The sequence below is a fragment of the Impatiens glandulifera genome, chromosome 8 (assembly GCF_907164915.1).
Source record: "Impatiens glandulifera chromosome 8, dImpGla2.1, whole genome shotgun sequence".
In the NCBI taxonomy this organism is placed as follows: Eukaryota; Viridiplantae; Streptophyta; class Magnoliopsida; order Ericales; family Balsaminaceae; genus Impatiens; species Impatiens glandulifera.
The window spans coordinates 30,207,932-30,224,995 of record NC_061869.1 but is presented as its reverse complement, the minus strand read 5'-3'; the positions used below and the strand labels follow the sequence as shown (position 1 = coordinate 30,224,995).

Sequence of the window (17,064 nt, the reverse complement as noted above, 5' to 3'; positions counted from 1 at the left end):
TGCACAGATGAATTTGATGAAGATGAAGGTGAACATAAAGTTGAAGATGAAGAACCTACTCCCAAACCTGCCACCAGGAAGAGAAAGGTTGAAGCTACTCTCAAAGAAGAAGTCAACCTAAAGAGAAAGCTTGCTTATGAATCGAGTCCTCCCAATGCCAACATTCTTAGTCCCCCCACCGCGATGTCAAGTCCTGCATTACCTCCAACATCTTCTGTTGGATGTAAATGTGATGAGCTGAAGGAGGACCTCAAAGAGATGAAAATAGAGCTCATCAAAGCTGAAAATCACTATCAAAGAAACTCAAGCAACTCACCATGCTTATATGAAAAAGTTGGTTGTTAGTATGTCCTAACAGTTATTAACCAAATCCAACCAAAAGATGGCCATTTTAATAGCCAAATTAGATAATATGGAGGAGGAGGAGAAGAAGAAGAAGAAGAAGAGCAAGGTGGACAAGAAGAAGGAGAAGAGTGAGGTAATTTTTACTTAGCGAAGTCAAATGTTGTTTCGCGAAGTAAACGCGAAGTCAAATGTTGTTCATATCTGACCACAATGTTGTTATATTCTGTAGGAGATGATGGAGATGAAGACGAATGAAAGTGAGGGGATGATGTACAAGAAGAAGGAGAAGACTGAGGTAAGATATTGAAACTTAGCGAAATGCGAAGTACTTAGCGTACCGCGAAGTACTTAGCGAAACGCTAAGTACTTAGCGAAATGCAAAGTCGAATGTTGTTCATATCTGACCATAATATTGTTCTATTTTGCAGGAGATGAAGACGAATGAAAGTGAGGGGATGATGGAGAAGGACATGAAGGTCGATGAGTTGAAGTTGAAGGATGAGAATGTGGATGGTGTGGAGGATGAGGAGAGTGTGGATGTGAAGGTTGAGAATGATGTGAAGGTGGATGGTGGAGAGGTTGAGAAGGAGAGTGGGGATGTGAAGGTGGATGGTGGGGAGGTTGAGAAGGAGAGTGAGGAGGTGGATGGTGGGGAGGTTGAGAAGGAGGGTGAGAAGGTGGATGGTGGGGAGGTTGAGAAGGAGAGTGAGGATGTGAAGCTCACCGATATGATGCAATAAATAATTGAGAATAAGAAGAAGAAGGATGAGGTGAAGGTTGAAGATGACGATGATGATTTCAAATTATACAATACTTCTCCTAAAGTAGTTGTGCAAAAGAGGAGAGTGAGGAAGCCAAATAAAGATGAAGACTACATCAACCATTCTTTGTCAAAACTGGAAAAGACAAATGATCCATTAACTGTCAATCCCCTTCAAAAATTTGAAGATGAGCTGCTGGTTGAATTACATAATTGGTTGAAAGATCCAAAAACCAACGATGAGAAAAAGTATATGTTTACTTGCGAAGCAGGGAAGAAGTTGTTTGTTAGAGTTCTAACAAGGTTCACATAACTTCAAGATACTGTAAGTCGTGCAATTTATAATTCATTAATGTTATTCTAAGTTGTTTCTTAATATTGTTTGATATATACTGTATTTTTTCCCATTGTGTAGGAAATCGACGCATTTTGCCACTTGTTGCGAAAAAGGATTGCGGAATATCCCAAGACATATAAACATTCTAAAGTAACAATAGGAGATTTCTTATTAACATATAAGATGAGGGGAGAGTACAAGACTTTTAAAAAGGATCTTGAAAATTATCCACTCGCAGAATTTGATGAGTACTTCTTGGGTGTAGACCATAGATATATGCTAGATTACCCATCAATCGACGATATATACGTGCCTTTGAACATTGGCATCAAGCACTGGGTACTGTGCGTAGCTCGTCTACAGAAAATCACATTGACGTTTATGACTACGATTCTTGTATTTATAGGAATCTGGATCCATACTTGAGACCGTTGTGTGAGATGATTCCACGTTTATTTGCAAAGGGAGTCTTTGATGCTGAGCTAGAAAGGTTTCCTAACTTCAACTTCGAGCCCATGACATTCAAAAGGATTCCACACCCCACAGCAAAAAATACAGCAACTAAGGTAGGGGAAGTCCCTAGAGCAACCGAGAGCGGGGACTGTGGTGTATTCATGCTTATGTATATGGAATACTTGACTACTAACCAAGGTGTAGATAAGGTGACCTCAGATGAAATGGAGTTTTGGAGACAGAAGATGACGGTCAGGTTATTCCATCAAATTATCGAACCTTAGTATTGTAATCTTGAATTGAATTTTGGAGAGAACTTGAAGATGGAGGTCGTGTTTCGCTAAGTACTTCGTGTTTCGCTAAGTACTTCACGTTTAGCTAAGTACTTCGCGATACACTAAGTACTTCACGTTTTTCTTTAAATGTATATTATAAGTTTAATTTTGTGTATATTCATGTTTTTTACATTTTTCTTTAAATGTAAAACATACCAAGATTAAGATTCATACCAAAGAAATGAACATGAACTTCAATGTACATAACATACCAAAGAATTGGAAGATACTTTCAAGTGAAACTTCAAGCCTGTAGTTCAGTGTAAAATCATTGTATGTAAAGAAACTTCAAGGCTGAATAGCAGTAAGGAAGAATACTCAAACTAAACTAAATTGTGTATCCTTCCTTGCCTGCTATCCAGACTTGAAGATATCCTTCAATTTACAACCATTGTGTGTATGTGTAACTTTACCTCTATTTATAAAAACACAATTTTAAATTTAAATTTAAATTTAACTTTTAACTTTAACTTTTAACTTTAACTTTTAACTTTAACTTTTAACTTTAACTTTTAACTTTAACTTTTAACTTTAACTTTTAACTTTAACTTTTAACTTTAACTTTTAACTTTAACTTTTAACTTTAACTTTTAACTTCGCGTTTCGCTAAGTACTTCGTGTTTCGCTAATTAAAGTAAAGGATACTACATGAGTTGATCAGTACACGAATCGGGAAAAATGAAGTCATGATGGTGAGACAAAATTGACCGGTAAATGTGATACAAGAAACATACTACAACTTATCCCAAACATACTATACTATTTCAATTCAATTAACAAAGAAACACTACAACTTATCACCACAATCTTAAATGTTTCAAGCTAAAGGCTCATACTGTTGAGATGATGACTCATGTTGTTGAGATGATGACTCATGCTGCTTAAATGATGATGCTCTTGCAGTAGATGGTGCATGCATCACTACTTTGCATGTTGCCCTATTATGTCCTAGTCCAGCACATGAGCTGTATTGTCTCGGAACCTTACGGACCTCACCTTGGGATGACCTACGCTTTGTTTGTGTCCGCTATTTTTTAACCTTAACAGGTGGTTTTAGACACACGTGTTGCTTGATAATTTCGGGAATATCCCAATCGTCTTCATCACCAACAGGATAACATGTCTCCGCATATGCATTCATCCAAGATTCAGTTGTGTAATACCTGTCAACATGGAAAATAGAACGATTAAACAAATGGTTAAATAGATTGAACATGTGAACTAAATAATACATTAAACAGAAGTCATAAGAAACCAAATTTCGGTGACGGGCAACACCCATTTCATGCATACAAGGAAGACCGGAAACTTCAAATACCCTACATGTGCAGTTCATGTCTTTCAAATGGAATTTAAAATGGGACTCATTGTCATGCACATAAAACTCGAATCGGTTAAGCGATGGTACTATATAGAATCTGCCCTTCTCGAATCCCTCACGTAATAACTTTTCATAAGTTGGAGATAAAATTTCTTGGTGGTTGGACGCTTTTTCACTTCTATCATTAAACCAATATTGTATTGTGAATCTTAAATACTCAGCCATTGCAGAAATGTAATACTTTCTGGCTTCCCTGCTATGACTATTAAAACTCTCAGCATAATTGCTTGTGAGTTGATTGTATCGCTTACCGTGGAAAAATGTTCTACTCCATCTTTGGATTCCAATTTCTTTCAAATAGGCAGCAATCCTTTGATCTTTAACCTTGATCTTGTCAAAAAATTGATTAAAGTGGGGATAGTGTACGCACGAGAAGCCAAATCGAACTCCATATGATATTTATCAGTTTTGAATTTGGACATAATATTCATCTTTATGTGTTATGTGCACGCACCGTGGTCTGATTCTAGAAAAACAGTACACAAGGCATTGGCGATGCTTGGGTGTCTATCGGATACAAAGACGAGATCATCAACTAATCCAATTGCTTCTCTCAGTTTTTGCATAAAATAAGTCCAAGAATTATTATTCTCTGAATCAACAACGCCGAATGCGACAGGATATAGCTGCTCATTCGCATTCAATGCAATAGCCACCAATATTTGACCTCCCACCTTGTGCTTAAGAAAACTGGCATCAACGCACAATATAGGATGGAAAAAGGCTTTGAAACCCCTAATTGAGAGGCCTAGTGACATGAACATATACTTGAAGTGACCGAGCTCGTCCGTCTGGATGTCTGTTATGATACCCGGATTATTCTTTTCCAACATTTAAAGGTATGATGGTAATTTTCCATAGAAATCCTCTATCGTTCCTTGCATCGCCATTAAAGCCTTTTCGCTTGCCCTCCAAGCCTTATTATAAGTCAGATATATCCCATAAGATGTCTGCATATTTTCCATTATTTTCTTAGGCAAGTGGTTATGGTGATGGTCCATGTACTTACTCTTCATGCACTGCCCAATAACCCAAGTTGGTGTTTGCATTTTTTTTCTCTGGCCTCGACAGAACTAAGCATGAGTGTTGTTGGTCGAATTTCCAGATCTTAAACATCTCAGATAATTTGCCTTTCACAGCACACAATCTCCACTTGTATGTCTCATCCAAACATTTCACATACCAAAGATGTTTTCTTGACTTTACCACTTTGAATTCAAAATGATTAGTCATCAAATATTTATATAGCCTCAGTTGAAGTTCTTTTTTATTATCAAACAACACACCGATTTCCAATATGGTTTCACTAGTTAATGCCATCACAAATGAGGGGTTTGTCGGTGATGTGTCTGTCGGGTCTATCGATGGTGTACCCATTGATGATCTTCTTGCACTAGATAGTGTACCCATTGATGCTCTTGCACTAATTGGTGTACCCATTGATGCTCTTCTTGCACTAGTTGGTGTACCCATTGATGCTCTTCTTGCAGTAGATGGTGTAGGTATTGATGCTATTACACTAGTAGTAGCATGCAAGTCCTGAGTAAGTGGGATGTGAGGCAAAAAGTTTTCTCCGGCTTCATTTTGACTTTCAACATCCGAGGGTATAACTTCTGGTATAATTTTTTTAGTAAGTGTTGGTGGTAGTATACTTTCTTGAGTTGGGTATGTAAGTAGTGGTATCTTTTCTTTAGTAAACGGTGACTTCTCTACTACAGAGACACACAATGGTAACACAGTTCGACCCGAAATCAAGTGTGATAAATATGTGTTCACATCTGCATATTGATCAATAACAATAGGGGTAGGATTTGTGATACGCGGAATATCATACTTAACTTGCAGCACTAAATCATATGTAGATTTCTGCACGTTAAGTCTATCATAGAGTTTATCAACTAATTCGGTAAACGTAGTACTTTGGGGGTAAATCCAATGTCTTGATTGAAGAGGCATGAAAATACATTATACCATCAGCATCAAATTTCCACTCTCCATTATAGAAAACGAATACTTCGGCTGCAATAAAAAAATATTAATGAATGGATAAATAATACTGTGAAAAGGAAGGCCTTCGCGTTTCGCAAAGTACTTCGCGAAACGAGAAGGTCTTCGCGAAACGGGAAGGCCTTTGCGAAACGGGAAGGCCTTCGCGAAATAGGAAGGCTTTGCGAAATGGGATGTATCATCGGATAAACCATAAACAACAAAAGTGATTCGAAGATGCAGAAACCGAACAACAATAAACGTGAAGTCTCATCGGATAAACGTACCATGTGAAACAGTGCTCGTGCTCGTCGTCGTGCTCATTGTCTGTATCGTCGCCGATCGTCGCCGTCGCAGTTGCCCCGTTTAGGGAGAAGGAGGAGAAGAGCGGGAAGAGAGAAGGAGAAGAAGAGAAATGAAAAAAAAGAGGCGAAGTTATATTAAAATAAAGCATTTCACTGAAATATTTCATGATATATATAAAATATTAATATAATAAGTTGTTACTCAAGAAAATATAAAATAATAACTTTTCCATTATAGTGTTTTATAATTAACATTATCCCATTCAAGAACAACAAAATAACTATTTGTAAGTCAAAATTTTGTAATGTACTTTAATTATTATAAATACTCATTCTCAAATAATATCATTTTTAATTCATTTTTTTCTGTGACATCTTATTTACTTAAGTCAAGGAGTTGGCCCAGTTGGGTAAAATAATACAACATAAGTGTGATAAAAAGAAATAAGAATACACGTGAACAAGACCTTGTCCGCATAAATGTTTAAAAAAACTTAAGGTTATGAAATGACATTTTTTGAATTTGAGATATTAAAATACCCAAATTAAACCGGATAGAAGTGAGAAAAACAAAATAAACACATAAGTTGGGTTGTAAGCAAAAGGAACCAGAATAAAAATAACATTAGACAATAATAAATATTATAATATATAATTAATTAGATAATTAAAAAATATTGTATATTTCAAATTTCGGTTATTATGAGTAGGGGTGGCTATAGGTAAGTTTCAGATTTACGAATTCAAGTTGACAGGTTAACAGGTTGAACGATTCTAACCTAAACCTGACATATTTTGTAATTCGGGTTAAAAATCTCTAACCTAAACCTGACTTGTTTATTTGTGATTGACCTAGACCTCACCTGTTTGACCTGATTTACCTAACTCAACTTGAACCAAACCCGATATAATTAATTCACATATCTCTATTTCAAATTAAAATGTCATAAATACAAAATAAAAATGAAGTTAAATCACAAATCCTCTTATAAAAAATTTTACAAAAGAAAATGAGTGAGTGAATAAGAAAAAAATAACACAAAACTCAACATAAAAAACATGTAAACGGGTTATTAGGCCTATTTTGGGTCATGTCAGGTCGATCCGATTTTGACATATTTATTAATCAGGTTAAACATGTCAACCTGATTTTGAGCCGAAAAAAAAATTCTATGACCCTAACATGATTTTTTCGTGTTCGGTCCTGGTCTTGTCTTCGTGTCATGTCCAAAATTATCAGCCCTAATTATGAGCCGCATAACATATTAATATATGAGAGTGTGTTAATATATAAACTAACTATTGAATTTTAAGTATTTAATAACATAAATATTTGATTATAATTTTAAATGAAAGTAAAAGTAGTTAATATTTAAATTAATTTAATAATATCTAAAATTAATGTCTCAACGAATACATCCAAAATATCAATAAAAATTAATAAGATAAAATATATTAAATCTCGATTATTTCTCTTCAACTTAAAATATCATTTATTTATGATATGTTTAAGTGAAAAAAATATTCTCTTCGAGATAAGAAAAATTATCGATATTATAGGTATATCGAAAATACCATACCACAATATATTGAAAATATTGATTTTTAAGATATATCGAAAAAATGTAAGATATAGTACCGATACCAAAATTATTGGTACGATAAATGTATGATATTTTTAAAAGTTTGGTATATCGAGATATACTGAAATACCGAAATAGTATTTATAAATTAAAATTTATAATACTTATAAGAAATAAATAAATTTAATATTAATTTTAATTATTAAAATGTAATTTTGAAAATCATGTCATAATATAATTATAATAAAATATTATTCAATATATAGAATATATACTTTACCAATGAGATTGAAAAAAAGATCAAACCAAATTTTCAATCTCTTTTAGTATTGGAAGGAAAAGTGAAACTTGATATTCAATCATGTAAGCATTAAAAATCTACACTTCAATTTATAATATTAAAATAATTGTTTAAAATTATTTTTTAATAAATAAATATTAAAATAATTAACTCTATAGCCAAAAATCTATTTAAAATAATTAATTAGAATTAATTAATGTGTTAATTAATCAAATTAGTTAAGGGTTAAGGCCAAAATAAAAAAATAAAATTATTTAGAATAAATGTTGTACCCATAACGTCTTAATATAATTTTAAATAAATTAAAGGTCAAAAATAAATAATTTTGATGAACTGTTGTATCAATTTCATCTTAAGAGAATTATTTATTTAAACCCTAAAAATATATATATAAAAAAAGAAATAAAATAAATTGGTAAAATTTTTTGCCATATTTATTTTAATATTTTGTGTATTTGAAAAGATTAAAATTAAAGCCAAAAAGATGAAAGAAAAATTAATTTAAATAAAACCCTTAAGATTTTAAAATAAAAATAAATTCTTAATCGGGTGTAGCCAAAACCGGGAGAAGAAGTTACAACTGCAACCGCGCGCTTTGGATCAACGCTGGATTCTCATCCAACGCTCCAGGCGCTTTCTCCTAGCCCGTTATAGCCAAAGACGCGCGCATCCAGGACACACAGGATCAAGAGACAACCGTTAACTGAATTTCTAACAGACTGCCCAGATGCCAATGACATCAAGACGAAACGCCAAACACGCCTAAAATGACGTCGTTTTGGCCTCCAATCGTCTTCCTCATTGTGACATCGTGAAGATAAAGATGAACAGTTGTGTTGATTTTGGATTCTTGGAACTCCCTCGTTGGTCCACCAAATCAATTCTTCCAAAGCTCAGAATGATCACCCTACAATGGTGATCATTCTCCCTATTCCGACGTCTACAAGCTAATAACAATCAAAAGCCATTAATGACTTTTGACTGATTCATCCCACAAGGTTTCCCCAACCGACCTAGGATGAGTATAAATACCCTCCTCAAGTCATTCTGAAGCCAACTTACCAACACAAATCCCTTAAATCGAAAAAAATCAAAATCTGCCATTTAAGCTTCAAATTTTTCGAATTTTCCGTTTTAGGCCTTCAAGTTTGGATTTATGCATCCAAAAAGTTTTCTTAAGGATCAATGAGTGTTCTCTAATCCTTGGTAATGTTCTAATCAACCTCTAATTCATACTTACAGTTTGAATTTGAAATTTTATATTTCAAATTACATAAGCTTGTATGTTTATTATTTATGGTGTTTTATGGTTGAGAATTCTTTCCTATATGATTTATAAAATATCTGGATATGATAGAACCGATCAATCGATCTAAATAACAAAAACCCAAATTTGAATTTCAAAAACAAAAAAAGGTTTACTATTCTTGGGTTAATTCAATCGAATTACAGTCTAGAAAGCTTCCCAACATGATTGTAATGATGTTGGGCAACTATTTGAATCATGTTTGATCAAAATTAAAATTTTCAAAATAAAATAAAAATTTTGAGTTCTTGATTTGGTCAAAATGAACATGTAATATTCTTGTTTTGGTATCAATCAAGTATATGAGATATAAGGAAGCTATTGAATATCTCATTTCACTTCAAAACAGCTTTAAAATTAAAATCCCGATTTTTGATCATAAATTGTTTTGAACAAATTGATCATCATCCAGGTCGATCCATACCTTGAGATGATGATCAACATGTTCCTAGGAACTTTGTGAACCTTCCTAAGCTCTTAGATTAAATAATCAGAGCTAAAAAAACTAGTTTAAAAAATTTGCAATTGTGTTCTTGAGAACCGAGGCTTGTTAGCCTAGGACCGAGGATCCTCGGTTCAGACCAAGACTAAGGACAAATACAAATAAGTTAGGAGCGAGACCTAGGACTAGTGTTCTTGAGTTAGGACCGAGACCCAGGACCGATGTTCTTCAGTTAGAACCGAGAAATCTAACCGAGGATTCTCACCTAGGACCGATAAAATTCGGAGTTAAGACTAAGAGGTCTAACCTGGGACCGAGACTCCTAGGACTCACGATCGAGAAATCCAAACTTGGGACCAAAATTCTCAGGACCTAGGATCGAGAGGTCTAACCTTGGGACTGAGAGCTCCTAAGTCCTAGACCGAGGAACTTAGTCTAGAGCTAGCCCCGAACCGAGAGGTTTATACACCTCAACCGAGTAACCTAGCCCTAGGCTAGTCCATGACCGATATGTTTTTATACATATACCGGTAAGATCAACTAAGGACTGAGAGTCCTTAGCACCTCGACCGAGAGACTCTGATACTTAGACCGAGAGCTCCCAAGCCTAGACCAAGGGTCTTCGGGCCCCAACCGATAAAATCAGACCCAAACCTTATGACTCCGGTCCTAAGGCTAGTTTGGTTCCACTTTTCAAAATCCAAAATTATTTTTGTCATTTTGGGAATCTAAATCATTTTCTATAAATTCCGAAAAATTAGAAAATGCATTTTAAAATATTTTTGGGATATTTCTACAAAAATATTTCAACAAAAGCTTGTTTGGTGTTTAATTCTAAACCCTATTGACTTTTAAAATAACTAATATTCTTTAGCTATTTCCACCCTAGTTATCATCCGCAACATGTATTAAAATTTAAATATTGATGTTTCAATACTTTAAATAATGATAAACCTAGAAACACGACTAAGACTGGAAGAATAGTTGATTAAAACTAAACGTTATACAACCGATTTTCAAAAGTCAACTTTATAAGTAGAGATCGTTTTTTAAAACGAGTATGGAGGATGAAGCGCGAAAGCCCTTTCACCAAATTTTGAATCAAACGAAACATTGCTGCAAAATACGTTTGTATACGTACACCCTTTTATTGATTTTTCTAAAATTAATTGGTGACTCTGTTTTCAAAAAATAATATTTTCTTAAATTAATTATGTTTAATTAATTTAAATCGAATTTCATAAAAAATCAAATCGTCGTTTGATTATAGCAAAACCCTAGATTATTAAAATTTTAATAAAATTAATTATTTTACATAATTAATTTTAAATGCTATCAAGTACTATCAAAATCTCTTAAAATAATATTTTATTTTAAAAAAATGTCTGACACGTAAACCAAGGTTGAAACCATTGAACCTCGAGCTACTTGGGCCCGTATTGCCAAGTGTCCACCAACACATGCTAAGCTATGAGAGTCCAAGGGGTTACAAATCCTTTCGATTATTGTCAATGATATTTTTATAATCTCATCCTTAATAGATGTTAGTGAGTTTGCTTTCAGCTCGGGTAAAAGGATAGTGGATCCTTTTAGGAGCAGTTTGAGTCCTAAAATGCATTATTTTGAAAACTGTTCCAATCATCAACTCGATTTTTTGGTCGAACTTCGGTCCGACCGGTTGAACCCCTATTTAGACTAGAATTTATTTTTTGTACAGGTGAAACTAATAAATAAAAGAATTATTTGAAAGTAATAAATAACAAGTGCGAAATACTCTACCTTTACTTTCTTAATTTAACCATGATTATTTTTTAACCTTCAATTTATTGTCTCTCTCTAAGGATCATCTTGTAGCTAGAGATTCGCAATTTCATATTATCTCATCTTCCAGCGAAGGTAAGACGAAGGCTCAATCTCCATGTCTTTTATTTGACTTCTTTTTCTTTAACCTAACTACTTAAGTTCTGTATCAATCATTTAACCTAAATTAAAAAAAAAGCAGAATGAACAATTTTCTTTAATGTTCAAATGTTAGTTATGAATCCTAAACAATTACGTTGAACAAATCTGAGACAAAGGAGGACACAAAGGAAAAAAGAGGATCCACTAAGATTGAACAAATCTGATCAGACAAGGAGGACACGGAGGAAGACAAATGATCGACTAACCTTGAACAGTTCTGATCAGATGAATGAGGACATAGAGGAAGACATATGATCGACTAACCTTGAACAAATCTAATTAGACGAAGTGAAAACATTTGATCTTCTTAATGCACAAATGATTAGAGATGAGATTAGAGTTGAGATCAGAGCTGAGGTATTCTCACAGATCCATTAGAATAATGGGTAACCTTTTTTACCGGAAATTTCCGGCTTTGATTTCCGGTCGAACCGTCTAGTCGGACCGGATTTTCACCTGTTTGAAATGTTACCGTATATAAGTCAAAAGCCGAACCACCTACTCAACTATTTATTTTAAAACTATGCTAAAATGGTGGAAAGATTGGTGTGCACTAATGAATGACTAAAAGGAGAAAAAACCAACTTATAAAAATATTTTACCCATGATGAATTTGAATTTGGAAAAAATTGAAAAGAGCGGTTTTTTTATCAATTAAGTCTAAATTAACTAACATTATTATTATTATTATTATTATTATTATTATTATTATTATTATTATTATTATTATCTAACCTGAATTGTATTATTCATTTATAAAACAAATTTGCAGATATAAATACAATTGAAGACCGTTTTGAATTTATTTTCTCGCCTTCACTTTAATCTAATTTGAAAACTATACTTATGTTTATTCTTATTAACTTCAATTATTTTTTTTAACTAACTATAATTTTTACAAATGTTAAATGTTGAATTTTAAAAAAAATATTATATTTTATGTTAAATATCTTTATTTTTTAGTTTTGTGTGTAGTAACTATATTAAATTGATTTTTTTTTGTTTAAGAATATATTTTTTAGGTATCAAATGTATAATATCGATACTGTACCGAAATTAAGGTATACCGAAATTAGGATAAAGTAAAAGTATGAATTTTTGTATACCAAAATTTTCGGTAATGTATAAGGTATGGATAAAAAAATTAAGATATACCGTATCGACCAATTTCTAAATGTAGCACAATAGTTTTTGAATATTTTAAAATAACTCAAATTTGACATTAATATTAGTTTATATATATATTAAAGGTGAATAGAAAAATTGAAAAAAAAATGGTTATTTTATTTATTTTTGAAAATAGCTAGATACTAAATGTGAAAATAAATTTTGGGGTAAATATTGACCCTAACTTACATAGAGAAACAATAATATAAGAAGGAATTATGAAGTTTGGGAAATATTTGTACTAAGAAAGTTAAAAGAAAAGTAAAATGATATTTTTGAAAATAATTACCAAAAAAATAAGATAAAGAAACATGACAACCACGTGTTCTAAAGAAACGAAATGGATGGGAAATTCTAATACAAGGCGAGGGAGACTTGTACACGTTTCCAGACTCCGACCTCTACACCCGTCCTTCTCTCTCTCTCTAGACTACTCTCCATCTAGGGTTTCGAAGTCACAAGGTATTTTCAATTGAACCTTTATGAGATTTTTTTTATTGCTTCTTGTGAATCTGTATTAATTTAGTGCTTCTCTTAAATTTAATTCTCTAGTGGTCTTACCGTTGATTTCTGTGATGTAATTCTTCAGTCACTAGCGAGAAACTGATTGATTCTATGAAAATCTATTCAATATTCTCTGATGCTTCAATGAACTCATCTCTAAACCAATTGAAGCAGCTGAAGTCGTCTTATGAACCTCGATTTGTGCGTTTATTCACTGTGTTATGACGCTTGTATTGTGATGGATCTCTGATCTTGATGAACAGCAGACATCACTTGTATTCAAACCTGTTTTATTTTTCAAGCGAATTTATGATATTAGGACAAATAATTAGCATATCTAAGCTAGTAGTTTCATGTTTCTCTTTTGATTCTGCAGGAAACCCTAACAAGCAGAGATATCTCTATGTTTGTACCATTTTGCAAAGTAATTGCATTAAATTTTCAAGAGATGCGTGATTTTTTATATGATGGAAGTTGATAGATAAGAAAATTGAGGCATTATCCAAATATAAACTATCATTAATGGATGATGAAAAGGGCCTCGAACTCAGCTTGGGTATGCCTGGATGTAGATCGACTTCCAAATCAAGAGACACAATTGATATCCCTTCCGATACTAGGATAGAAGAAGGTGATAGAACCAGCAAATTGATTGACGACTTCAAAGAATTTCTCGATGGTGGTCCACGTAAGCATGAGGGTCCTAGTGATTGTGCTGCTGAGGCTGAAGGAAGATTACCCGAGGGTAGTACTAACAATAAACGTAAAGGGTTGTTTCTGGACATTCATAATCGAAAGAAGCATGAAATAGAAGTTCCTTCTCCTATTCCTGCGGCTAGTTCACAGGAAAAGGGACGGCCATCTCATGTTTCCATAAACACAGATGATGATTCGACTGCTGACAATGAGGATGTGGCAGATTCCGAACTCGAAGTTGTAGGTTCTACCTCAAGGCTCGTTAAACAGTACGCAGGGGGTGGTTCTAGTTCTGCTCCTATAGATTCCACTTCCATGGACTATCTAGGACAAAAGAAGTTCGCACATTCGACTGAGAAAGAGTATAAGGTTGGGAATATGCTTTATAGTATCTCATTCCCATCTCAACCAGTAAGCGTTGCAAATATGACTAACTTGTTAATGCAAGTTAAGGACTCAAATACTGTTGTTGGAGGACCATCATTACACAATCTAGGGAAAATGGCTGGTCTAAATGGAGAGCAGAATCCTGTGATGTTTGGTTATTCTCCTGTCCAGCTTCCTGTCTTGGATAGCTCAACTGGGATCCTTTCTAACTTCCAGCAGATTCATCCATCAAGTAGGGGTGGTCCATCAAATGCAGGTAAATAATTTATCCTTTTATTTCTTGAGTAATATTCATAATCCTGTTATTATAAGTGTTTCATTGAATAGACAAGGAATGAAGGGTCTTTGGAACAAAATGATATTTAGATAAAAACTTTCATATTGTACATAACCCTTGTTTAATAGTACTTTATATGAAGGAAATGCCTTCTTCTATAATCATGTTATTGGAGGTAATAGCATATTGAATTGGAAAATTGTCACATGTTATATTCCTCCAAGGCCACGTGGGTCTTTTGTATTGGAGTAGACTATTTGTTCTTTTTAATTTGCTCCCGCTGACTGTGTCTTGGGTTTGCTTGGTATTTAATATTTAGGTGAGATAGGTAGGATTGCATGTGATTTTGAATGTAAACTCTGATTCTCACCCTTATTCATATTCTCTTCCAATATTAACTCTACCTTTTTCCTTCCCCATCTTTTGTCATCTCATCTCCCTTCTAGAGTTCTAGGTTACATTGTTCATTGGTTCTTACTTGTTACAAAAGCCTAATAGAAGTTTCAGATGCATAATTCACACACTTGTCAATGTCTCCTTCGAGAAATGTACATACCATGGTGATCACCTGTGAAGTTATTTAATCCAATGATTTTGAACTGGTAATGATGTAGCATGGCATTTGATATCATTATGAAACACTTGGGGTTTGTTTGATCGGGTTTCCTAACAACAAAATTTTAATAGGAACTTGTTTGATCTTGGATTATTTGAAAATATATATTGTAATAAATAGAGTATGGTATGGTTATTTTTGGAAAGTAAAACTCGGTTGAAGTTACTCTTTTGCTCATGTATAACTGAAGAAAGAAAGAAGAAAACTCTTGCTATCTATGACTGGCTCCAATCAACATGTGTTGAGTTGCGGACATACTTTGTGCTTGTTTGATATAGGATTATTTGAAAATAATTATGTTAAAATGATTTTGTTTGGTGAGAAAGGTGGACTATTTTGTTTTATTTTAAAAATGTTATAAAGAAAAAGAAGAAGAATGGTATTTTAGTATTTTAATTGATCATTTGATAGCATTTGATTATTTGGTTAGTAATTTAATCCAAATCAAGCAAGCCATTTGTCTTGGAGCTTGTTTGATTTAGAATTATTTAGAACAAAAAAACTTGATTGATGTAAAATTTGTTTATTTTTGCATTGTTTGATTTTGGGTTATTTGGAAAATATCTTGAATGATAGAAAAGTGAATATTTAGATTATTTGGATACCGTTTTTATAACAAAATAAGAAATGGAGTTACCAAAGCAAAAAGAAAAAGAAAAATATATCTTCACAGGATCCTCGGAAGCTTCTCCTAAGCCAGAGAATTAGGCCTTGTTTGATCTTGAGTTATTTGGAGAAAATCTTGTTTGATATTAATTATTTGGATAAATGATTAAATTATCCTTAGTATTGATTTAATATTTTTAAATATTATAAAAAAATAAAGTAAGTGTATTTTGAATTATAATTAGAATGGTACGATTGAACATTTGATATTTGGTTGGATACTGTATATTTGAAAATAAAGGAAGGGTAATTTGGTATTTTATTGATGATTGAATAATGGGATTGAGGAAGTAATAGTTGATGAACTAATAATTCACTATGCATGTTTCTCCCTTTTCCCTTTCCATTTGAAATTGTTCAAGTTTATACAAAATATAGAATCTTTATATACATCTGGAAATGGCCAATTTCAGAACAAAGAATATCCGATGCTTTCGCAAACGGAGAGACACCATTAGACCGACCGAAAGTTGACGAAGCAGGCTCATCTCGCATAGAAGAAGACCACACAAACGGTAAATCAGAAAAGAGTACACCCAATGAAGGGTTATTCTCTTCCGAAATCTTCCCTTCTATCAGGCCAGGAATTGCAGCAGATTTGAAATTTGGAGGAAACGGGTCTTACCCGAATTTACCATGGGTTTCGACAAAAGGGTCAGGGCCCAACGGGCAGACCATATCGGGTGTCACTTACAGGTACAGTGCAACCCATATCAAGATCGTTTGCGCTTGTCATGGATTGCATTTATCGCCCGAAGAGTTCATTAGGCATGCTGGCGAAGAAGAAACAAATCTTGATTCAGGTACCCGTATTGATTCTTAAATCTAAATGTTTTTATTTTATTTTTATATCTGAATTATAAAATGTTTTTCTTATGGTACAATTTGTATATGTATTCTGGCTGGCTGGGATTTTTTTCTTAAACTTTGTTGCTTTTTTTCTAGTGTTAAAGAGCACGCATGAGGAAAAGATAAATTTTCTCCATTGAGTTGATGTTTAAATGCTCTTGTTTTAGTGTTAACTAGTTTTTTGTTCTATGCTTAGTGATGTGTAAATTTGTAATCATTTATCATAAAAAAATTTGTGACCCGGGTTTATTCGGGTGGGTGACTAGCAACAACTCTTCAGTCATAGTCCTATTTTAATCTGTTGTGAGAATCGAACATTAACTCAGTACTTGCCCCACTTGAATCACACCTCAGTATTATGATTTGGGTGTACTTCAAGGGTAAAGGTTATAGCTCGGATTTTACA

The 17,064-nt window shown here is 33.4% G+C and overlaps 1 protein-coding gene across 1 annotated transcript; it reads left to right on the top strand.

The window, feature by feature from the left end:
- The first annotated feature begins 12,997 nt into the window (after window positions 1-12,997).
- LOC124912110 (ninja-family protein mc410) lies at window positions 12,998-16,831 on the top strand. The gene is made up of 3 exons (XM_047452669.1): window positions 12,998-13,125; window positions 13,544-14,506; window positions 16,223-16,831. The coding sequence occupies exons 2-3, from the start codon at window positions 13,690-13,692 to the stop codon at window positions 16,630-16,632; spliced, it is 1,227 nt and encodes a 408-aa protein (XP_047308625.1). The 5' UTR covers window positions 12,998-13,125; window positions 13,544-13,689; the 3' UTR covers window positions 16,633-16,831.
- Window positions 16,832-17,064: the final 233 nt, after the last annotated feature.

Coding starts and splice junctions, on each gene's coding strand:
- LOC124912110 (XM_047452669.1), top strand. CDS start 13,690: ATGGATGATGAAAAGGGCCTCGAACTCAGCTTGGGTATGCCTGGATGT. Junction 14,507..16,222: donor GGGTGGTCCATCAAATGCAG/GTAAATAATTTA, acceptor GGCCAATTTCAG/AACAAAGAATATCCGATGCT.